Source organism: Oryx dammah, unplaced genomic scaffold (genome assembly GCF_014754425.2).
Source record: "Oryx dammah isolate SB20612 unplaced genomic scaffold, SCBI_Odam_1.1 HiC_scaffold_12, whole genome shotgun sequence".
Lineage (NCBI taxonomy): Eukaryota > Metazoa > Chordata > Mammalia > Artiodactyla > Bovidae > Oryx > Oryx dammah.
The window spans coordinates 35,019,260-35,043,591 of NW_024070196.1; the positions used below are offsets into that span (position 1 = coordinate 35,019,260).

Consider the following 24,332-nt stretch of genomic DNA (forward strand, 5'->3'; position numbering starts at 1 on the left):
CTAGAGCTTCTGTTGCATTCACATGTCAGTGTCCCCTAAACCTGAAGTTTCCGTTTCAGCCTGAGCCCGTATCCACACAGCCCAATAGCCAACTGCCTACTAGACCCTTCCACCTCAGTGTCATACAAGCATTTCCTTCTTTATTTTCTAAAGGCAGTGACCTCACTGCCCCTTGAGTTACCTAAGCTAAAAGCCTGAGGCATCGTTGTCTCCTCTATTGCTGCTCATACAACTTGTCCTTAAGCTTGTGGATTCTCATATTTATCTTGAAACCATTCTCTCTCCTCTTTTTTTACTGTCACAATTCAGGCCCTCATCCCCTGTTGCTTAGTCTACTCAACAGCATCCCCAACATCTTTCCACTCTACCATCTCTTACCATTCTCCCATCAGCTCTCTTCCTAAAACATCAATCTTAAGGATCATTCCTTTTTTTAAAAAACATAGATTTTATAATCCATGTACAATTTTGGTGGTTCTTTTTTGTGGCAAGAATACTTAACATGAAATCTATCCTCTTAGCAGATTTTTCAGTGTGTAGAACAATATTGCTATCTTTAAGGACAATGTTGTCATACAGTTCTTAAAAACTGCTAATGGCTTCTCCTTGCTCAAAGGATCAGAACCCCATTTTTTAGCATGGTATGAGTCCCCCCACCCCACAGTCATGTCCTGGGCTATTTTATCAGCTCTACCTCTAGTCAAGTCCTCCCTGTCTCTGGACCCATCTACTTTGTACAACTAACTCAGTGTTCAGTTACACCTATGGTTTAATTCAGTGAATCAAAGTATGATCCAAAAGCATACTTTCTGATGCTCTGACCATTAAATACCATGTTTCCATAGCCAAGAATATTCCTACATAATTTTGAAGACTGGCCCCAACATCATATCCTTTATGAAACCTTCTCTGATCTCTTATATAAAACAGATTTTGCTTCCTCCTCTGTAAGTAAACTTCCATTATAGGATCTGTCACACTGCACTGTAATTTGTCTACTCATAAGACCTTGCCTGGACTTCCCTGGTGGCTCAGACGGTAAAGCATGTGTCTACAATGCGGGAGACCTGGGTTCGATCCCTGGGTTGGGAAGATCCCCTGAAGAAGGAAATGGTAATCCACTCCAGGACTATTGCCGGGAAAATCCCATGGAGAGAGGAGCCTGGTAGGCTACAGCCCATGGGGTCGCAAAGAGTCGGACATGACTGAGCGACTTCACTTCATTACCTTGCCTTATTCATGTGGGCATCTTCAAGTACCTAGCAGAGTGCCTGGCACAAGTTCACTGTAAAATACAGGCTCAATTATATGTTTGCTGAATGACCAAACATATATTGTGTTGAGTGGATTAAGTGTACTTAACTATATTTGTTGGATTAATAATTTTTGAAGTTTTCACTTAGTACTCTGAATTCTTCAAAATGTTCTACTCAGTTTTAAATACTCAAGTCACAGTGTACAGAAAGTGAGCAAGTGATTTGTCCATCATATATAACTAGTTAGCTTTATAATAAAGCTAGTGATACACAGGTACACAACTCAAGATCTTACGATTCCAAGTAAAAAATTTTCAACACCCATTCTTCCTTAGTGTTTTAAGATTTTATAATTAAAAAATCAAAAAATAAGTCAGAGGTTGTACCAACTCATGGTAGAGAAGTGAAGAAGCAGTTTTTAGCGACTTAAATAGGCATATTTTGGCCCTTGGGTGATATTTCCATGTATGTATCTAGAAATCCTATTTCTAACACTGATATCTCACTGGACTGAGATAGTACTTAGCTAGAAGTTATTCTCCTCCTTTAAATCAGTTTAGTCTCCTGAGAAACCTGTATGCAGATCAAGAAGCAAAAAAAAAAAAAACAAAAAAAAACACAAAAAAAACAAAACAAAAAAAAAATAAATCAGTTTATTACTAAATGCTTAATATTATTAAATTATTTAATATTTAAACACTTAAAAGGAGGCCCTTATTTTATTCTGGGAAAACAGTATTTCAATTAAAAAATATAAAATTGAATACCAGATATATTTATTAGTGTAGTATCCATTTTGCTTGCAGACTTGCTTACAGACTGACTTTCAAAAAATGAGGCACCTCCAGAACGCCTTATCCGAGACAAGCTCACTTTTACAAACTCGAGATTTATACTGAGTGAGTCTTTTCGACCAGTGACTGAAGTGGGTTCTTCATCTACATTCCCTTAAAAAAAAAATACATGTGAACACACACACATATACATATATATACACAAATCCCCAACAACTAGTTACATGAAGTCATTCAATAGGCTATACTATGCGATTAATTAAAATCACTTAAATGAAGTTAAAAATTTAAGCAGAATGACCTAATGAACATTCGACATTCCTAACAATAATTGGTTCAAGTCCATAACCATAACTGATTATTTTTACATCTCAACAAAAACTAGCACTAACGTGGAGTGTGTCTATTATTTGTCTAAATAAGTTAATAACATTCACTAATACCAACATCCTATGTATTTTTAGTGGTAAATCTGTACTTTAAAATGGCAGTGGAATTTAAGTTCACTAAATAGTCATATTAAAGAATATCACTTTAAATTAACAAATGTGATGATGTACACAATTTAAAATTTTAACTACTGAGAGAATATAATTTTTTATACAAATAGCAATTTGATGAAACATTTAAACACTTAACATATGTAACTTCATATCTGAAGAGATTACAGTGTATATCACTTATAAAATATTTTGAATTTTAAAATCATATGATTTACCTACATTACTTATTTCATATTTCTATTTATTTAATGTAGAGATGGGATAAATATTATTAAGAAAAATAAAGTTTCTGATCTCATTTTATATCCATTGTTAACAATAACATCATTTTTAAAAAGATGAAAGCTTGAAAAGATGTGGTAAATTTGAAAAAGATGCAAACATGCTAAGTATACCTAATCCTCCTGATCCGGATGTAAGGCCAGAAACAGCGGTTTTTTGTTTCCCTGCTCCATATGGATGAAATACATAAAGGGAAAAGTCAGACATGCATGCAGTGAAGCTCAGCCCAGAGGAACTGCTGCTGGAACTGGTCAGATCTGACTGACTGCTACTATGTCGACTTCTGCCAAGAGGGCTGCCTAATCCTGATGAACCTATAGGGAACACAAGAAACCCAAAATAGAATAAGACAGAAAGTACTAAAAAAAAAAACACTGTCCTTAATATAGTCTCTCGAACCAAACATGGTTTGAAAATAAAATGGATATAGTCAAACATTAACTGATCAGTAGATTTAAATCCTTAACATGAGGGCTTACATGTATTTTCCAGTTAATTTACTGTATAAACCAGGGCTGAATATTCTGTTCATTGTTAAAATAATTATTTATACATGACTGGCCAACTCCAAAGTTTCCTGTCTAATTTCTTCTTTTTTCTACTGGAAGCAGGTAGTTGGAAGAGGTACAAAATAGCTGAGTTTTAAGCAATGGAGGAGAATGAACTGTAAAAAGTCCAAATCATACACTGGAGTCCACATCTCCACAGAAACAGTGGAAACAGAGCAAAGTACACAAATGGAGAAAGTTAAAGGTCTCTCTCTTAGAAATCAAAAAGGCCTTATTGGCAACATTTACCATGAGTGGTGGAGAAGGCAATGGCACCCCTCTCCAGTACTCTTGCCTGGAAAATCCCATGGACAGAGGAGCCTGGTGGGCTGCAGTCCATGGGGTCGCTAAGAAGTCAGACACAACTGAGCGACTTCACTTTCAGTTTTCACTTTCATGCATTGGAGAAGGAAATGGCAATCCACTCCAGTGTTCTTGCCTGGAGAATCCCAGGGATGGGGGAGCCTGGTGGGCTGCCATCTCTGGGATCGCACAGAGTCAGACATGACTGAAGCGACTTAGCAGCAGCAGCGGCGGCAACCATGAGTGGAACAGGCTAATTTCAAAGACCTGCCATTCTTTTGTACTTTATAGATTTTACATTCTGTACCTGGAGTGTTTTATTCCCCCAACGGTCTATGTGGCTAACTCATACTTACCACCTTCATGTTTTCACTGAAAATATACTTGTTTGCTTATTATATATTTCTCCAAATTTAAGTTTCACATTAGCAGGAATAGGACTTTCCTGGTGGCTCAGATTGTAAAGTGTCTGTCTACAATATGGGAGACCCGGGTTCAAGCCCTGGGTTGGGAAGATCCTCTGGAGAAGGAAATGGCAATCAACCCGAGTACTACTGCCTGGAAAAACCCATGGACAGAGGAGCCTGGTAGGCTACAGTCTATGGGGTCGCAAAGAGTCGGTCACAGCTGAGCGACTTCACTTCACTTAGCAGGAATATGCCCGTTAGCTAAGTTCACTACAAGTATATCCAGCCCTTAGCACTGATCCAGAACTCAGTCAAGTTCATAAAGACCCTTTCAAAGAATGGATATTGTCATAATCTACATTTCTTATACATTTATTCTCATCATCATTCCTTCTTGCATGTTTTATTATGATAAAGTAAGGGTGCTACTTCACTTTTTCATTTTCTAAAAGAAAGGAGGGCATAAAAATAGCTGCTCACTTTATATTTCTTTCATTATATATTCCTAGCATAGTGCATATATACTGCTATAATAAACTGTGTTAATTTATGACATTTTGATATTAAGAAAAAAGTGAATATTCCAATATCTGCTTTAGGGGTAGAACTGTTAAACTGTCTTATTATTAGTTCTCTTATCACTTGTTTTACATTTTCATTCATTCTGGTCTTTCTTTTTTAAAATGTCCCATAAAATCTTTACTACTTGCATTTGTGATCTCCAGATGATTTTTAGGGCAGAAATGACACTGAGTGAAAAGTGACTATCTCATTAGGAAATCATCAGTTCTACTTTAATACCTAAATCTTTCATGAAACAGACATTTGAGTTAAGTAACAAAATTTTACCTAAAATTTTTACTAAAATTTTTTTATACATATACACACAATTTGATATACTTTTAATTCAGTGTGATAAGAAATCCTTGCAAGATAACACTACAGCTCTTACCATTTGCAACACTGATCACTCATAATGTAAAAATACAGCATAAAATAAAACATTCAAAAGTACCTGAACACATTATCACATTATCATTCACACTTCACAGTACATGTAATATGCACATGAATGGACAACAAAACGCTATGCAACTGTCATTCCTTGGGTATAATGAAATACACTCAAAACTCTGATCCTCTATGGATTTTTTTCTATAAATACCATAATTCTCAAATATTCTCCTATTCTAAATGTATTTATTTGGAAATGTTTATTATTAAAATAGTACTTGGCTTTTTATGCTAATTGAATAAACAAATGTTTCCACACCTGGCACTCCAGTTTTGCTCGAGGAGGCTTTTGTTCCGCTTGGAGGAGCACTACCTCCAGGGGATAAGGTCTCTGCAGGATATGCAGCCCCTAAAGTCTCCAGTTCTCCTCGGTTTGAAGAAAACACCAAATCCAGGGATGGCAGCTTTAACATGCATTCTACTCTTGACACTGGTAAACAGCTAAACTTGATCTGTGAGGGCTGAAAAGTACAGAAAGACAAAGAAAGAAAAGTTTCTAAAACAAGGTGATTAAAAATTTTTCTATTGGACTCCAGAAATTACATTCAGTTTCCATCTCAGTCTACATATATCAAATTTATTATTTTAAGTTTAATGCCCTACCTTTTTCAAACAGACACATGATACATTAACCAAAATGCATTAACAAAATCATATCACTTTTAAAACTAAATATTTGAGGAATTCTAAACAGTAAATATGTAGACATTTAGATAATTCAGAACATTAAATATGTTTATGTTCATATTGTCCATAATCAAGTATTTTAAAGGAAGTGATTTTTTTATGCTGCAATTTTAAAAGGCTGCTATTGCATTTATAACTGAAGTTTTACAAACTCGCAAGCCCTCACTTATTACATGTTTTCATCAGATCTTCAAAAAAGCTAGTGCAAAACTCCAGAAAATCAGACTGAAATTCTTTTGGCCAAATTGCTTTTGTAGTAATTACTGAAGAGATGATCATTAGTGTTTCTTTTAATCTTGAGACTGATCATAAAGTTTTAATTGAAAATAAACTAAACCTTGAAGTTTGGAAACAAGTTAATAAACAGACTCAACTGAAAGCTAATATAACTTACCTCATTTTACTGTGCTTTGTAGATGTTGAGTGGTTTTTTTTTTTTCCCTCACAAAATGACAGTTTGTGGCAACCCTTCCTTGGGCAAGTCTAATGGTATAGTTTTTCCAATAGCATTCTTTTTTACTTAAGGTAGGTATTGTTTTATTTTAGATGTAATACTATTACATACTTAATAGAATATAGGATAGTGTAAACAATTTTTATGTACACTGGGAAATAAAAAAATATATAACTTGCTTCACTTCAATATTTTCTTTATTACAGTGGTGGTCTGGAACTTAAACCACAATATCAGAGGGGTAGCCTATACTCCTACAGGCCTGAAACAGGACTGAATTTTAGAATAAAATTATTAAATACATAATTATATAACCCTTAGAAGAATCTAAAAAAGGTACTACTGTGACTTTGTATCTCAATTTCACTTTATGTCTGCCCACAAATAACCATAATGACAAGAAATACAGGTGGCATGATATAATTTTTAAAAGTCATAATGTGCTTAAAAAGGGTTTTAACTTACATATTTTTACCTTTGACACAAAATAATGAGATCTCAATTTTGAACACTCAAAGATATGTACTTCCTCAGCAGACAAATAAAGACAAATAAATAACACATAAAATTGTACACATACTTTTCAGAGGTTCAGGCAACCTCTAGGCCATTATAGACATACTAAAGGTCCATGAACCTTAAGAAAACTTTAAAAGGAATTAATATTGTAAACGTTCAAATAAACTTAAGAAAACATTCTCTCTTTAAAATAAAAAGGAATAGATGAAGTATATTACCTGAACTCGTACATAAACCACAACATCTACAGGGAAGGAAGAGTAAGCAGATGTTGAAGATGATACTAGTGATGTTGTTGATTCTTCCATAGGATCTGGTATTTCAAAATGTCCCATATCTTCATCTTGAGAGCTGACAGCTGTTAAAATATTTAAAGTTTTACTATTAGGGTAAAGGCAAACTATTTATTAAAAGATCCTTTTCTCTTTTGCTAGTACTGAGATCAGGGTCATGAATGCATAGAAACATTGGCTTCTGTAGCCCATTGTTCATTACAACTTTCCCTATTCAAACCTCTTACTCATTCCTTCGAACTCTTGATTCCTGCTGCTGTACCAAACAACATACAAAGAAAACAGTAATTTTGCCATTGTCCTCAAGGAGTGTTTCCAGTCCAAGAGTCACTCTAATATAGGACCTGTTGTTTAGTTGCTAAGTCATGTCCATTTTGTGAATGTGTGGGCTGCAGCCCGCCAGGTTCCACTATCCATGGGATTTCCCAGGAAAGAATACTGTAGTGGGTTGCCATTTCCTTCTTCAAACACAGGACTAAGGATATTAATTTTGTCATTAAATAGCTGTAGTCATGGAGGAATCATAAACCCCACCAAGACCAGACGGTCTCTCAAGTTCTTTTTCAGTTCTATAATTCCTTTATCATTGAATGTATTATACAGTAATATATAAAAACATTACAAAATCCTTCTAGTAACAGGACCCCAAAATACATGTGATGGGCAGTTAGGTATTTAAGAGGACACTCACTTGTATAGTTCCTTTCAATTGGTGTAATTGGGATAGTTTCCAGAGCCTTTTCCAGAAAGTCTAACAGGCAGGGACTGATTACCATTTCTTCTGGCAATGACTGAAGTGCTACCCAGGCATATAACTTGGCTGTTTTTACTCCTCCGCTTCCTTTTCCTTTGGCTAGAACATGTACAGATGTGAGATGAATTTAATAGTTTCCAGAAAACATAATTTTGTGAGAAATTAGAATTATATGAGTTTAATCAGGTGAAGTCAAATACAGGTGGCATGATATAATTTGTACTTAAAACCATACAAGAATGCAATAAAAATAGGTTGATAGAAATCTTATTGTTAGAATACAGAGATGATCAATGATGTATATAAATACAACAGTTACTCCTACTTGCTCTAGGTCACAAATTTTGGTTCAGTTTTTCAAATTTACACTTCGCCAACTCTTTCATTACTATTTTAGCATTTAGTCTCTCATTTAGTATTATTTGTCAACTTAAGAAGATATAGAGAACTCTGACTAATGATAATTTGTAGCAAGTGAGGAAAAACATTAGTTTTTACACTTTCTTAGGTTCTTGCTGTTCTTACCTGGTAAATATTTACATGCCTCCTTACATGGGCTGCATCTCTCCTTCCTTCTACCTGACTAAATATTTTCATGTCAACAGAATGATATAACAGCTAAGTTTTAGATAACTTTGGGTTAGGTTTCCAAGTCTACCATGTATTAGTTTGTAAACCTAGGAAAGAAATTCAACTTTTATGAGCTTTAACTTTCTTCATATATAAAATGGGGATAATAATACATGCCCCGTACTTAATGGACATAGATGTGTCTTGTCAATTTAAAAGTGATATAAAAATATTAGGCATTATTATCATGATTATGGCTACTTTGAAAATTTTATGTATCAAGTTCCATCTCTCAAATAAAGATTTTTCACTAATTCTTTACCAACCCAATATTCCCATTTTTGGAAATTCTATTATATATATAAGGTATTATTCATGTGGTATAGTAGCCAGATTCAAGAGTAACTTCTAATGGTCCTTTCCTCCTGGTATTAATGCTCTTGTGTAGTTCCCTCCCACACTGAATAAGGATCACCTATATGATGAACAAGATATTGTGGAAATGATGGTATGTGACTTCTGAGACTAAGGCATAGAAGATATTGCAGCTTCAGCCATGTATTCTTTTGTATCACTCCTTTTGAGGGAATGTGAGCTGCCATGTCATGAGAACACTCAAGCAGCCCAATCATGTAGGGAGAAACTAAAGCACCAGCTTGTCAGCCATGTGAATGGGATATGATGGAAGCAGATTTTCCAGACCCAGTCAAGCATTTGGGTGACTGCATCCCTAGCCAACATCCTGACTGCAACTTCCTAGAAAACTGTGAAGTTAGATGCACCCAGCCCCACTGCTTCTGAATTTCTGATCCACAGAAACTATGTCTAAGATTATAAGCCATTAAGTTTGGGATAATTTGTTATGCAATAATAGATAATAAATATGGTTTAAGTTCAATGTATTCTGTCTTAAATATATAAGTGTGATGTTTCCATCTAGATCATAAGCTCCCAAATTTGAACTATGTAAGACTTTCTAAATATACATAGATCTAAAAAATTAAGTAGAAACTGATATTCTTAACAGCAATTTGAAAACTAGGCAAAAGGAATTAGCTTACACTTCCATACATGAATTTTGTACAGTCATTATTGGCAAGTCTAAGTCTTTTTTTCTTAAACATGTGAATTTGAAAGTCTTACTAGAGCAAGTAGGTGATGACTTGAAATTAATTTATGAAAAAAATTAAAGTATATTTTCCTTAAATACCTGAGGGAATAGGTGGGGGTTGGGGAGGAAGTAAGGTGTTAGTCTTGCTCTGAACAGTGCAAGGTAAAGGAGGAGAAGGAGGAGATGTTGCACTATCTTTCATACCATACAGCTTGGACTCTTTAGAGAGTGTTCGTGGTAAGGAAGATCCTCTGGAGGCATTAGGTGATTCAGTCTTTAGAGTCTTGGAATTGTAATGCAACTGTATTGAAACAAATAAACTTCCAAAATTAAAATTATGCACATGGGGAAAACAAAGAAATGTACTAAAATGCGGCAGAAAGAACACTGATCCAGGAACCAGAAGATTTTACAAGTTAGCTCTGTGACTCTAGCAAATTCCTTATTAGCTTTTTTTCATTTTTAAGGTGAAAAGAGGTCATCCCAGATACTATTTTAAATTCTTTCTAGCTTAACATTCTAGGAATGTATAATTCTAGAATCTAAAAAAGTTGCACTAGGCAATGTTTTGCAAACATGAATATCAATGTTTAAAAATGAAAATTAACTCCTTCCTGTCAAAATTTCATGGAAAATTTCATGCACATGGGGCAATGTGCAATTTAGAAGGTTTCATTTTCAGAATACATTAGAGATAACTTCAGAAAGTCTCATTTTAATGTAACTAGTGTTGGACATGACTGAAGCGACTTAGCAGCAGCAGAAGCAGTGAAGGAAGAATATATATGATAGGAAATAAACCTGGCTACTAATAATCTAATTTCTTAAATACTTAAACTTACCTTTACATCAACTCCAGGAATATAAAATACTGTTGTTTCTAAGTCACTGGGCTTTGTTTGTAGAGATGATGGCACTTTCTTGCCAGTCATTAAATGGGTGGTAGAAGCATAATTAGTTTGAAACTTCTTCTTTTTGGAAGGAGATTCTTGATCTAAACTCCTGGAACTTCTGTCATAACTCCTATAAAAAGAAAAAAAATGGTTTTTTTAATCTTTTTGAAAGACATTTCTCTTATGTTGTTTAAAGTCAAATTTCTATTAATAAAGTTGAAAAAGTGAGGCTCGTCATTATCTCTAGCTAAACTGGCTAATCCTCGCATGGATGAGGTTTATGTTGTATGTTCCATAACTATACAGGGCAGTTACCTTTGTCCTTCCTGAGGTCACAACTCTTCCAAACGAAGGCTGAACCAAGTGAAACTACTCTTTACGTAGGTAAATATAGCTGAATACCAGAAGTTTATTTTGGCTTATTGCAGTTCAACCAAAAATAAATTAACATTCTTTTTACCATCACTATTACACTTCTAAGACTTTAACTGGTTATACTGCCTTTTTGTCATCTCATTGTATAAAAATCTTCATTAGACAATGAGACATTTAAAAATTTTTTATTGTAGAAAATTACAAACATATAAATGTAAATGGAATGGTAGAATGAACCCCCATGGACCCATCTCCTAGCTTCAACAATTGTCAGCATTCTTTCTACATGTTTTACTGTATTTCCACCCATTTCTTACTCATCTACTAGATTATTAATATTATTATTTTCTCTAATTTTTTTTTAGATTAGGAAGGAAAAGCAAAACAGAAATTCAAAGAAAAACTAATCTAACTTTAGACCTGTTTATACAACTATTTCTTCAATGATGGAAACATGGTAAAGCTACAGTTACAGCCTAAGCAACATTTCAGTTTACTGAAGCCTCTTTGTTCAACTGTTTCCCAATCTTTCTTATTTCTTTATGAATTCATCAAACTCTCAATAACAACAAGACACCTTTGAGTATTGTACCATTCTTTGAAACAGAAATGTGAATAAAAGGATAGGGACTAATTGAAAAATTCATACTTGGAGAATTCCAAAGATAAAACTGTTTAACAAATTTGCAGAATCTAAATCAGTCATCCATTTCTAATCATCAAAAAATATACATTTGCTTAAAGAAATAGAATGTTATACGAATGAACACTCAAACATTCCAACTATGATTAAAAACACTCTTTAAATCTGCATTTTGGGATGTGGGGAGAAATGTTTGTTATGATTAATGATATATAAATAGTATTCCTGACCAATATCTTACCTTCTCAAGCTTATATCATCATGTTCTTGTAGAAGGGTGGTTGGGTGGAGCACACATTTTCCACTATCAATTTCAACTCGAATATCAAGTTCAAAGTCAATATTTCTCTCTGTAGCTGTGCCACTAAGACTTCTGTTGGCTGGAGCTGTTGGCCAGCGTTCTGTAAATAGCTGATGAACAGCAGCAAAGCCTGTTGCTTTTTTACGAGATGTATGTCTAGAGAAAGAACAGCTGGTCATTATATTGTAGTAAAATCGGAAGAGTTTTCAGCAAACTATTTTCCAACATGTTATATGAGCAATGAAAGTGTTAGTTGCTCAGCTGTGTCTGACTCTTTGTGACCCCATGGACTGTAGCCTGCCAGGATCTTCTGTCCATGGGATTCTCCAGGCAAGAATACTGGAGTGGGTTGTCATGCCATCCTCCAGGGGAATTTCCTGACCCAGGGATCGAACCCAGGTCTCCTGCATTGCAGGCAGAATTTTTACTGTTTGAGCCAAATAACTTTGGAAATAAAGTCTGTAAATAAATTTTAGTATTTTATAAATTCACACAAATTACCCAGATAGCTCTTACTAACTGAGGTATTTCCTAAGTTTAATGGAGTCACACTTTATTCAACAACTATGTACTGAGGAATTATTATGTGCCAGGCAATGTGCTAAGTACTTGGGACACAGGCACAATCACTGGCTAATAAAGAGTCTGAATATCAGAATATGACCTACATTCTACATTTTGGAGGAGATTTCATTTCACAAACTGTAAAATTTAAATGCTACTTTCTGGGTTTTATTAAAAAAAGGGGGGGAAGAAAACAATAATGCCATTTGGAGCTAGATTATATTAGTAAATCATGGATATGTCTCAGTCTCACTCTGGCTAGGCAAAGTAAGATTTATTTGTTTTTCTGTAAACATTAACAGTTGTAAAATGCTTTAAGCTCAGCTCTAAGGTACTGCCTAAGGATCTTAAAATAAAAGGGCTACTACTCACGAGGGTTTCCTGTAAATATAAAACCTTTCCCTCTCGTGGTCGTCATCCTTTTCATCTTTCTCAGAATCTTCACTGCTAGAAGACAAACTGTCATCCCGTCGGCCCTCTTCAGACTGGAAAGAAGTGCCTGGTGAAAACCCTCCTGGGGTTTTGGGAGAACTGAACACGGAATATGATCCTTCACTATTTGATGAATAATGGGAAGGACCTTCAATGGTTACTGACAAGAGGTCCAACTCTGTCTCCTCTGGAAACTGAATGTAAAGAGAGAAAACATGAATCAGGTTCATATTACAAACCTCTTTTCAAGTTAAAAAAGAAAAAGAAAAAATACATGTTTAAGCATTTAAAATCTCAAAATTGGATTTCCTCACTCTGAACTGAAAAGTCAGCTCTGTGAACATATGAAATGGCATACAAAACAAGGAAGGAAGAAGTTCAAACCACAGAAAGTCATACCACTGACACACTAAAAATCACAGAGTGAAATTTTACTTTATGTAAGCATGTAGCATCATGTTGATTAGTACATAGTGTAATTCTTTAAAGAATAGTTAATCATAGCATGGAGACAAGGGGAAACAATGTGATCAACTTTAAATCAGAAGGTCAAGAGAGCAATTAGTGATGCAAGAGCATGCAGGTGTTAGTACAGAATGCACTTTGTGCTTCTAGAATACTTTTTGTGGATACATCTTTTTAAAATGGGCCCTAAAGGGCTGAAGAAAGATGTGTAAATAGTTACATAATTAAGCATGTCAGCCAACCCAATGTAAGAATCCTATATTTTAAGGTGAATGGTTTGTATAAATATAATTTTGTTCCCTGAGGACTGTACCATGAGGCCATTTAAGTAGGCAAAAAAAACCCAAAAAAACAAACAAAAAAAAACCCCCAAACTTCTGTGTCCTAATTTTGATTCCAAGTTTTGAGAGTTGCTTACATATCCTTTGAGAATGTGACAAGCCTTTGAAATGTATAATGTGCAAGGTAAATTTATTGATACTACAATTAGATGCATAGTGAAATCCTATAATCAAAATTTCAAACATTTGCAGAATCTAGATTTTCTTTATAGCTTTTCTTCAAAACATCATTTAGTAAATAAGTAAGTCATATTTTATGAGAAAATCTTTGATTATTTAAAGCTGTGCTAAGAGTTTACGTAGATAAACATCCCTGTGTTTTATATTTATTTTCTATTTAACCGGGCTTCCCTGTGGCTCAGCTGGTAAAGAACCTGCCTACAATGTGGGAGATTGGGTTCGATCCCTGGGTGGGCAAGATCCCCTGGAGAAAGGAAAGGCTACTGACTCTAGTATTCTGACCTGGAGAATTCCATGGACTGTATAATCTTGGGGTTGCAAAGAGTCGGACACAACTGAGTTTCTTTAACTTTCACTTTCTATTTAACCATGCTTAATGATCTATTTTGTAACTTATTTTTATATACTGTTTTTTATAAATAGCATACACAATTTAGAAATAGGACTTGAATCAATTCAAATATTAATGCCTTTAAGAATAAATCAGTCATTTCACGGTATATACATATATCAAATAATTATGCTGTACATTTGAAAATAATGTTACATGTCAATTTTCTTGATTTAAAAAATGTTGGACAAGTGAAAACATAAATTAGTAGAATCTATTCAATTCACTATAAATGATTTATTTCCAAGTTCAGTTTTAGAAAAAAGCACAGGTCTGTCAAGCTTACTCTATTACAACTGAATAATTCTAAAACAATTCAGCTTGACTAAATTCAGTGGAACTATGGGATATATATTGAGGCTATCTTAAAAGAGTGGGGAAGTGAAACAAAACAAATATGGAGTAAGTTCCAGTTTTTAAATGTAACTTGGTGGAAAATTTCTAGACAAAGATTTATACACCTACTATACAAATACAATTTTAAAATTAAATTTTACTCTTAAAACTATATTTAGGGAAAACGTGGTTAAAGGTGTTAATTTAACTTATAAATGATTGTGTAGCACATTCCATACTGTTTTGAACATAATTTTTAATACTTTTATACATGCTTTTTTATATCAGTGACTCAATAAATAACATTCAATGATTAATTTGTTATTCCGAGATAAATTTGATTCTAGTTTGAATTAGGTAACTCATTTTTTAAGAGTCTTTTTATAGATGAATGTAGGGAAAAAGAGATTCACTTAAAGATTACCAAATAACTAATATATGGCAGTTTTTGGTTTATGATTTCATTAATTTGGTACACTGATTTAGTCCTTTAATTTTTGAGATTAAATAATTACTATTAAATTATAAGTATAGAACTAAAATATATTCATGCAAGAGTTTATGAAATATACATGATAAAAAAGAATTCAATCAATCATTTTAAAGCTTTATATAAAATATTTTCAAGACCCGAGTTTAGTATGAAATGAGAGGAAGACATTTTGAAAGCAGATTTTCAGAGTGGTTAAATAATTTTAAAGGAAAACTTATTTGTTCTTAAAGAGTACCTGAAAATACCCTTCCCCAGGACAGCTCGATTGTGGTGCACTTCCCCATACTGTTTTTTTCAACTTAATTAAAATAATAAGAAAATTTATAAAAATTTATGAAAAGTAAAAAACCAAGGTTTTAAAAGTAAACAACAAAAGAACAAACATTCTAACAAAAAATTTATAAAATTGTAATATAAAATTATAATGCTATAAAATTATAATATAACTTTGAAACTGACTTTTTTACTACTAGTTTCTGATATTATTTCTATATGTTCTGAGCTAAAGTACATAAATAATAAAATAAATAAAAAACATATACATATACATTTGTATAAAATACCTAGTTTAATATGGAACTGAACTTGAAAGAAATTATTCAACAAAACGTTTCTACCTATGAGCAAGCAGTATGGAGACTATACATAAAACACTAATACTTGCAGTACAGCTCTCAATGATAGCATTCGGGCAGAGCCTTATTTGGTAAAGTACAGAGACTTTAACCATCACAATCCATACTTCTACTTGTAGGAATTAGTATTTCACTGAGTAACTCATAAAATTTAGTAATTACTAAAGATTCTTTAGCACTGTATATCACCAACAAATAGTCACTCTCTTACTGTATCTTGGATATTGAAAGTGACTCTGGGTCCAGGAGATGCTGCATCCACACGGATTTCTGGGAGCTCCTCAGTTTCTCCTACTCGAGAACTGTAAGTAAAATATAAGGTTATTAAACATTAATATTCTTAAAAAAAACCTGGACTTTTATAAAAGTCTGATTAATGACATTAACACTTTATTTCTAAATATTTACTTTATCCAAGGATTGAACTTTTGGTATGCCTTAATCTTTATCATTGTATAAAACAAAATTCATGGCTTTGATTAACACAAGATTTTCTAAAACCAAACCTTATAAAAAACAATTTATACTTATTGTATAGTGTTTTTAAGGTTTCTTTCTTCTTTTTTTTTTAGTTTGTGTGTATGTATGTGATGTGGACTAAAATCTTTATTGAATTTGTTACAATATTGCTTCTGTTGTTTTAGGTTTTGTTTTTTTTTGGCTAGGAGGCATGTGGGATCTTAGTTCCCTGACCAGGGATGGAACTTCCACCCCCTGCACTGGAAGGCAAAGTCTTAACCACCGGACCATCAGGGAAGTACCTATAGTGTTTTTTACTAGTAAAACTATATTTTTCTGTATATTTTTTTATACTATATAAAATTTACATTTTTCCATATAAAATTGAGACAGGGTGCAGGATGCTTGGGGCTGGTGCACTGGGATGACCCAGAGGGATGATGTGTAGGGGGAGGTGGGAGCGGGGTTCGGGACTGGGAACACGTGTACACCTGTGGTGGATTCATGTTGATGTGTGGCAAAACCAATACAATATTGTAAAGTAAAAAAATAATAATAATAAATATTAAAAAAAGAAAAAAAAATTTTGGTTCTGTTGAACCTCCAGTATATGCTAATTTTCTATTTCATAAAAAAAGAACCTTTTCTACAGTGACAAATTTAAAGCTACAGTTACAAATATGCAAATATCCATTTCTTTGGATGGTCTATAAGTTTACACATAAATTTGTCTAAATGGCAATGTATGTCATTACTAAAAAGTACATAATGACTTTTATAAAATAAAAGTGTAGTAAATGAGACAGAATTCCTCAAACTTCTTATATTGACAGCATCCATTTGCTACCTTAATTTTGTAATTTGCCCAATTAGAACAAAATAAATAAGTAGTGAACTTTGGCAAAAAAGTCAGCAATCTTATTACTTGTTTCATCGATTGAAATCTATTACCTTGCCCTTTCCATTCGCTTAAGAGGTGGTCTTCCAGAAGCTGAAATGCTTTTCGATCTGCTGTAACTTGGTTTGTAACCCAAACCCCACTTATCCTTTAGAGAAGCAGCCTAATGAAAGGGGAAAGAAATAGGGTGACTTTAGCTGTATAATATCTGACTTCAGATAAAATTTTCTGCTAGTTAACAAGTTAGTCTCCTTCAGATCAATAACAAGTTATCTTAAATTGTGACTTTAAATATCACTTAACAACAGAGATGGATCAAAGTGCAGCAGGAATCAGCTACTCTTTAGTCCACACGTCAGTTCCTCTTATAAGAAAAGTAACAGCCAGTAGCTGGCCTGAAAGGAAAGATTGGGAGCAAGGCTGAGAGGTACAGAAATCAGGGGGAAAAAAGAAAACAGTAAGAAAAGAAAATGAGAACTGAACAGAAGGACTCCAGGAGAAAGGTGAGGGAGAGAGTGACACTAATCATTTCAAGTACTGCCCTACCAAGAGAGCTCTTAATTACAGAAAAGGACAGGGAGTAGCGACTGGAACACCCTCCTTGTCTCTAAATCCTTCTTCAAATTTGTAGTTTGGAGAGACTGGATATTAAAAAGTCTAATAATGGAGATAAGAAAGCAAGAGGATTAAAAGGGAACTGAGTGGAATTAAAAGGGAACTGACAAATTTGATAAATGTTAAGAACATAGATGTAATTTCAATAATTTCCCTAATCCTCTCTACCTAGTTTTATTTTTTAAAGTTAATTGCCAAGTATAAACTAACTTATAAATAGTATGCAAGCAACATTAACACTATGTCACATAACTGTGAAGTACATAGTGTCATAAATTTTAAAGTTATATATTACCGATCATCACTGTTCATTTAGTACCATCAGAAGCCAGTGATGAATATTAAGTTGAATTTTATCCCTAATTTAAATAATTTAGAACAGTATTCAAATGATGTTGTCTGGGACTCTGGTGGTGAGCAAGGAAAGACAGCTCAAGCCAATGAACTAAGGATCCCTGAAGCCTTCCCCGCTTCCTCTAACCTTAGCAGCTCTGATTTAATCAGTTCTTATGTATTGGGTGGTACTCAAAACCTTATTCTGGTTAGAAAAATGGAGGGTTCTGCTGATTATATTTTAAAATATTAGTTTTTCTACTAAGAAGACCACTTTGACCCAAAGCAACCTACCTCTACTTGAATAAGTTTTATAATTATTTTCTACTATATTTATTTCAGTTGTTCAGTAACTAGGCTAAATCTGAGAATGTGGTAGATGGTAGGGTCAAAGATAAATAACTTGTCCTTTAAGAGACTCAAACTCTAGTAGGGGCAACTAAACATGCAAATAATAAAGGTAAGAATAAAGTGCTGAGAGTATGTAGTGGCTAAGAGTAAAGTCAGCTGTGGAAAATGGGATGGGGTAGAATGGACATTTCAAGATTTCACGTTTGACTTAGAGTCAAAAAAGAGAGTATGACTTTATGATAGGCAAACAAAACACAGTGGCTAAGGGCATAACCTGTAGAATCCCACTGTTTGGGTTTGAATCTTGGCTCCATTGGGATTACTGGCTGTGTATCCTTGGTGAAATTACTTGAGTTCTCTGTGCCTCAGTTTCCTCATCTTTAAAATGGGGAAAATACTCAGTGATACAAGCTAACACATAGGGTTGTTATAAAGATTTAATGGGTTGTTAAATGTAAAGTGCTTTAAACAGTGCTTAATACATAGTAGACATGAGATATAAAAATCAAGTGTTATCACCAGCAATGGAGAAGGCAAGAGAACAACATAAGTATCATCATAAGTTTCATAAAACAAAAGCATTTTTAAAATAGTATAATTTAATAAAATCCTCTTTGTTTACTCACTCGCATACTGGACCTCCGTAACTTTTTACGAACATCTCTTCTAATATCATTCACAGCAACAGATTCTAACTGTTGATAACGTTGAATTTCCTGGTTTATAGTTCCTTCACTTGCACCTAATTTTCTGGATGCAAAACAAATATGGCAGTTAGTGTAAAGAGTTAACAAAGAAAGAATGAGTTTTACTTGCTCCTTTTTGATTCTTTAACTTATCAGAATATCAAAGATTATGTATGGAGAGGCCAAAACCCTCCATAATGTTAATACTCATACCTGGCAAACTGTAAAAAAAAAAAAAAAAAAAAAGGAAAAACTGTCTTTAATGTTTTAGGAAATGGTTCTTATCTGTTTCTACATCAAGAAGTCTCTTTAATAATCTTATGAAAGCTATGGAACTGCTCTGCAGAATATCTGTATGTAAAATTTTATGTATAATTGTAAGTTTCAGAAAAAATTTTAGAGGAAGTATACTTTGCTACAAGTCATTTTTTCCCCTGATTACAGAACTCAAACTGTAATATAAGTCAACAAGAAAATATGAATCATTGTAACTGATTTTACAGAAAAGTTTTTAGAGAATAACTTTCACTATATATTGCATACATTTCTGTTAAATCCTTGACTACAAAAAAACCCCAGAGATACAGGTGTACAAAGATTAGAAAAGCTGAAGTATGACTACCACCTTGGGGGGAAACAAAATTATGAAGTTTGGCAAGAAGAATATTTAGCCTTTACAGAACAAGTATGACCTAGTCAGTACTATATAGTAGGCAACAGATAAAAAAATTAGTACCACCTACTCCCTGCTCTTGACTTGCTCTAGACTCATTTCAGTTCTAGTGACCTGCTAAAACAGGCAAACAAAAAAAAGTATGAAGTTTGAATTCAGACTAAGACAGGTTCAAATTTTGATTTTTAAATCTCCCTGAGCCAATTTTCTTACCTATAAAGTTTGGATAATGCCATCTAATCTTGCAGAAATGTTATGAGGATTAAATTGAGATAAGATGCCAGATTCACAATAAGTTGTTTCCTCTCTTCAAACATTTGCATTCCAAAAATATTGCTAGCAAAACACTCACACATATATACATATGTAAAGATACATGTAAATAGACATGTAGAAATGCATATATGCGACATAAAGTCAGTCTTAAAATGCTCAGAAATGGGGAGCTGTGATAAGCACTAGACTAATGTTTTCAGCTTTATTACTAACGAATGTATGGTCTCAGACAAATTACCAAACTTCTCTGGACCTTGGTGATCTCATTTACTTAACTAAAGGGGGTTGTACTAGCTCCAATCCAGTTCCCTTCTCATTTAAAATCTCATGGTTCTATTATTAGGGAATGTTATAGTGTATTAAAAATCATTATACATACTTAAGATCATCTATTACTTTGGCCTGTTCATTCAATTCTCGGATATCTACTATACGCTTCATAATTTTTCTTCCTCTAAGTTCTCCTGGCTGGCTACCAGATGCTCCTTGTCTTCGATAATCAACAGCTTCCTGAAAAATCAAAAGCATGTCTGTCAGTAACACCCCCAGGTCACAAAGCAAATCTTATCACAGAAATAGCACCTTAAATCAAAAGCAGCATGCAGGAATCAAAGCGATCTATGTTAAGTAAGATGATTTGAATTCTCCAGTGATTCAAACCCCTTCATTTTCATAAGGATAGTTGCTACCTACGTTTCCCCATGAGTGAGCTCTGCATGCTTTCAAATGGGACTGGCTAGACTGAGGGGAGGCCCACATCTCTGGGTCACAAAGATACTCTGCAGGAACAGAATAGCGCTGATGTGGGGGTCTGAGGCCTAGTAGGTGATTTACAATTCGCTGCCCAAAGGTGAGCTTGTGGCCATCTCCACTTACTGCACTTCCATCTGAACTCTAAACAATAAACAGTAACGTTAACTTTTCAAATAAAAATTTTCTTTCCAAGAACAAAACTAATTCATGATACAGTAGTTAAAAGAGGTTTCAGATTTTTTTAAAAATTAATACTGGAATGAAAGCAGAGAGAAACTTTCTTTTTAACTAATAAATAATAATTACGGATCAAATAATCTGATACTACAGACAGAATATGTACAGTATACATGGAAATACACATTTTTAAAATGTATATTTTGTGTGTGCACTTTGCTTTTGACTTTCAGTTTTTAAAATCATTATTGAGATATAATTCACATGCCATTTAAAAGTCACCCATTTAAAATGTATAGTGCAGTGGTTTTTAGAATATTCATAAAACTGTGCAGCCATCAGATTTTCACACCTCCCAAACAAAACCTTATAACATTAGCAGTCTCTTCCCTCCCCTCTCCCAAACCCCTAAACTCTTCCAGGCCTAGGCAACCACTAATCTACTTTCTCTCTCCAGATTTGCTTGCTCTTTGCTTTTATTGTTAATGTGTAATCTGTAGGTTAAGGCACAAGCTGGCTGACAGTCATTATGAAACAAGCAATTCAATTAAAAGACAATATTATGAAAAAAAAATTATATAAATGTAGGTACAAAGAACCACCACTCCCTTTCTTCCTTCACAATTAGCAACTATAACAAGTAACAATGATTTAATAATATCCCTTTCACAGGGTAAAAGCCAGTCTTGAAAAAGTCTAACTGTGAATTTACTTACAGTATGGATAGTGGGAGACATAGTGTCAACTTCATCCTCATCTGACAAGTCAGCTATATTCACTGAATTTAGATCAGCAATGTCATCTATGTCTTCTTCTCCTGTCAGGGTTGTAAGGGTGTTACCCAGAGCATTCAGTCTTTTTCCAATGTTAGGATCCATGTGGACATCAATCCCACACATTTTCCACAATACGTTGAGTGTCCAGGTTCCAGCACTACTACTTTCTGTTTAAATAAAGAAGAGGCATCTTTGGTAAGTCTTAAGTATAGAAATTTAAATAATTCTACATTCAAGGAATAAAATGGATGATGGCCCTGTGTAATAACTAATACCTCTCATAGTTCTGTCAGAAACATGAGACTATGGGGCTGATTTGCCTGTTATATGGTGTGTAATTACTGTTTCCTCTGCGCAGCACTCTACTTTCCCCTTGTGACCTATGAATTCCCCCCTCCCCAAGCCCCACATTCATCTGCCTTCCTGTGCATGTAGTAGGATTGGAATGCCCCTCCCTCATTAGCCAGAATTAATTAGATAATTAGTCTAAGTAAGGGTCAAAGTTGGAAAACTAAGAATCCTCTTTTGGACTTGAGAAAATATGGCCCCTTTCTAGTAACTGAGGGTGGGGAAATGAGGTTCATGAGCTGTGGGCAGCTGTGTTTCGTGCCACGTGTAAGGACGTCAGCAGTAAGAAAAAGTGGGCAGCCAGAATGAAGAAAAGACAAGAGCTGGGAAGCGCCCTGGTGACAGCTGGAATCTTGTTTCTAGACTAACTTGAATTGACCTGGTTCCTTCTCTTCACTGAGACAGCCATTCTTAAGTTTAACTGTGATCTGCAAAAACTTCTTTTGATAAGTTCCTGCTTTTGGTTAAACTAGTTTGAGTGTGTTTTCACTAAAAAGCCAGAGTCCTGACAAAGACTTTTACGTGCTCTTCCTCCCATTAAGTATGTTTACTTCAGTTATCACATTTTTATTCTAACATTATTGCTGGAAATTTCCTAACCTTTTCAGTCAGTGGGGACTTCAGGCCTTACTATTTTCTGGGACAGTTTACTTAGGATGGGCACTTGGACTACGTTTGGGAGGATAAGAGGGAATAATAAAGAAAAAAGGAAATCTACTAATCTTAATCAGTTGCTCCTCAACATCTGAAGAGCTCTTAAATAAATATCTCTCGCTTACCCTAATTTTATACCAGGCAAAATAATAAAAATTTACCACTATGCTATTAACTCAGAGACAAGACAGATTATTACTTCTATAGTATCTCCTAACCAGTTTCCTAGATTTTTCTAACTAACCCATGAAAGTATCCCTTTGATCTGCTTTCTTGCTCAAAAATATTCAGTGCTTTTCTCCCTGTCCACCAGATCAAGTCCAAACTCCTTATTTTGGGATTTAAGATTTTTCCCATCTTATTTTCACATAACTATTGCAGCCAATTTGGGCAATGCTAATTAGAACCCGTGTTCTGACAAAACAGGTATTTTTCTCTCTGCCTGAATTTTCCCTATATATATTTTCCATTTTTGCCTAAGAAACAATTTTATCCATCTTTCAAGTCCCTGTTGAAATGCTAGTTCTTCCATAAAGCTTTCTCTCATTCTAGTATCCTTTGTAATTTAGACATTTTATCTGCCTCCTATAAATTTCAATAGCAGTTGGAATTTTATATCAATATTTTATTGAGCTTATCACTTATTATTACAGTTTATAGTTGTACTGAAGAGCCATAACTACACTGTTAGAATTTAAATTTACAGAGTAGAACGTGTATCTTATTCATCTTTGTCTTTCCCCAAACATTTTGTAGTTATGTTATACACTGGTGGTGTCTAATTAATTGTTAAATAAATAAAAATATACTAATATTATTGCAAAATAGTTTTTAAAAATTAGGGAATAACAGAATGAGTTTTGGTTAAAAGATCCTCTAATACAAAGGCAGGGAAAACAGATTAAAGCAGAATTCTACCTGATACATATAGCAAAAGTAATACCAAATGTGAACTCACCAGCAGCTGCTTGTCCTGTAGTCCTGGAACATACTTCATAGGTACCATCTGGAACTACACCTGCACAAAAATCACCCCCAAAACAATCTTTAACAAAATTATGCTTGTGGTTAAATATACTGTAATTTTTCTTTCAAAAATTATTATCTAAATAGGATTACTAGTCTCTCTAGATTTCAGTTTTTAATCTGGAGAAAGAAAAGGACCTTAGATGACTTGCAAAATCTACTTCATATCTCACAATATTTTATTCTTATTGATTTTAAGAACTAAACTGCATACACCTGAAATTAATAGATTATAAATCAACGATACTTCAATAAAGAATTTAACTGCAGTTTTACCTTTACATTCTATGTGTGATTTCCTCATCTGTTGGCCAATATCTGGCCAACTCTGAAACTCTAGTTTCTTGATGCTGTGACAATTTGTACCATCATGAGTAAACGGCACTTTGAGAATGCAAATACTTTAAAACTGATTTTTTGATAACTAAGAACTGCCACATCAGTTCACAGACATGATTCATCAGCCCTGTCTTTTACATTGACAAGGACCTTTTTATGAGAATTTAAAAAAAAAAAAAAAGACTGACTGCCGTGATGTCAGTCTCATGAGATCAGTCTCCTGAGCTCATTGACTTATCCTCGGAATACATCTGACTTTAACTTTGAAGAATTTTCTACTACTTAGCTTTAATCAGATAACTTTAGCTTTTTTTTAACAGGTTAATCAACAGTTTTAAAAGTAGAGACATACCATCCTTCAAACAACTTTTAAAGAAAATAAAGCCTAAATTGTTTAATAGACTCTCCCCAAATAAAACATTTC

The 24,332-nt window shown here is 34.0% G+C and overlaps 1 protein-coding gene across 1 annotated transcript in view; it reads right to left on the bottom strand.

Annotated features, from left to right (window-relative positions):
• The window catches only part of KIAA1109 (KIAA1109 ortholog), a 199,974-nt gene that overhangs the window by 19,340 nt on the left and 156,302 nt on the right, over positions 1-24,332 (bottom strand). The window contains exons 60-76 of the mRNA XM_040250561.1: positions 23,502-23,561; positions 21,482-21,708; positions 20,529-20,729; positions 20,215-20,345; positions 18,827-18,950; positions 16,955-17,064; positions 15,756-15,846; positions 15,145-15,207; positions 12,644-12,897; positions 11,648-11,863; positions 10,338-10,518; positions 9,595-9,796; positions 7,752-7,913; positions 6,986-7,125; positions 5,367-5,568; positions 2,949-3,149; positions 2,024-2,203 (exon numbers count right to left, since the gene is read on the bottom strand). Of these exons, the coding sequence (XP_040106495.1) occupies positions 2,024-2,203; positions 2,949-3,149; positions 5,367-5,568; positions 6,986-7,125; positions 7,752-7,913; positions 9,595-9,796; positions 10,338-10,518; positions 11,648-11,863; positions 12,644-12,897; positions 15,145-15,207; positions 15,756-15,846; positions 16,955-17,064; positions 18,827-18,950; positions 20,215-20,345; positions 20,529-20,729; positions 21,482-21,708; positions 23,502-23,561 (2,745 nt within the window). The remainder of the gene's footprint in view (positions 1-2,023; positions 2,204-2,948; positions 3,150-5,366; positions 5,569-6,985; positions 7,126-7,751; positions 7,914-9,594; positions 9,797-10,337; positions 10,519-11,647; positions 11,864-12,643; positions 12,898-15,144; positions 15,208-15,755; positions 15,847-16,954; positions 17,065-18,826; positions 18,951-20,214; positions 20,346-20,528; positions 20,730-21,481; positions 21,709-23,501; positions 23,562-24,332) is intronic.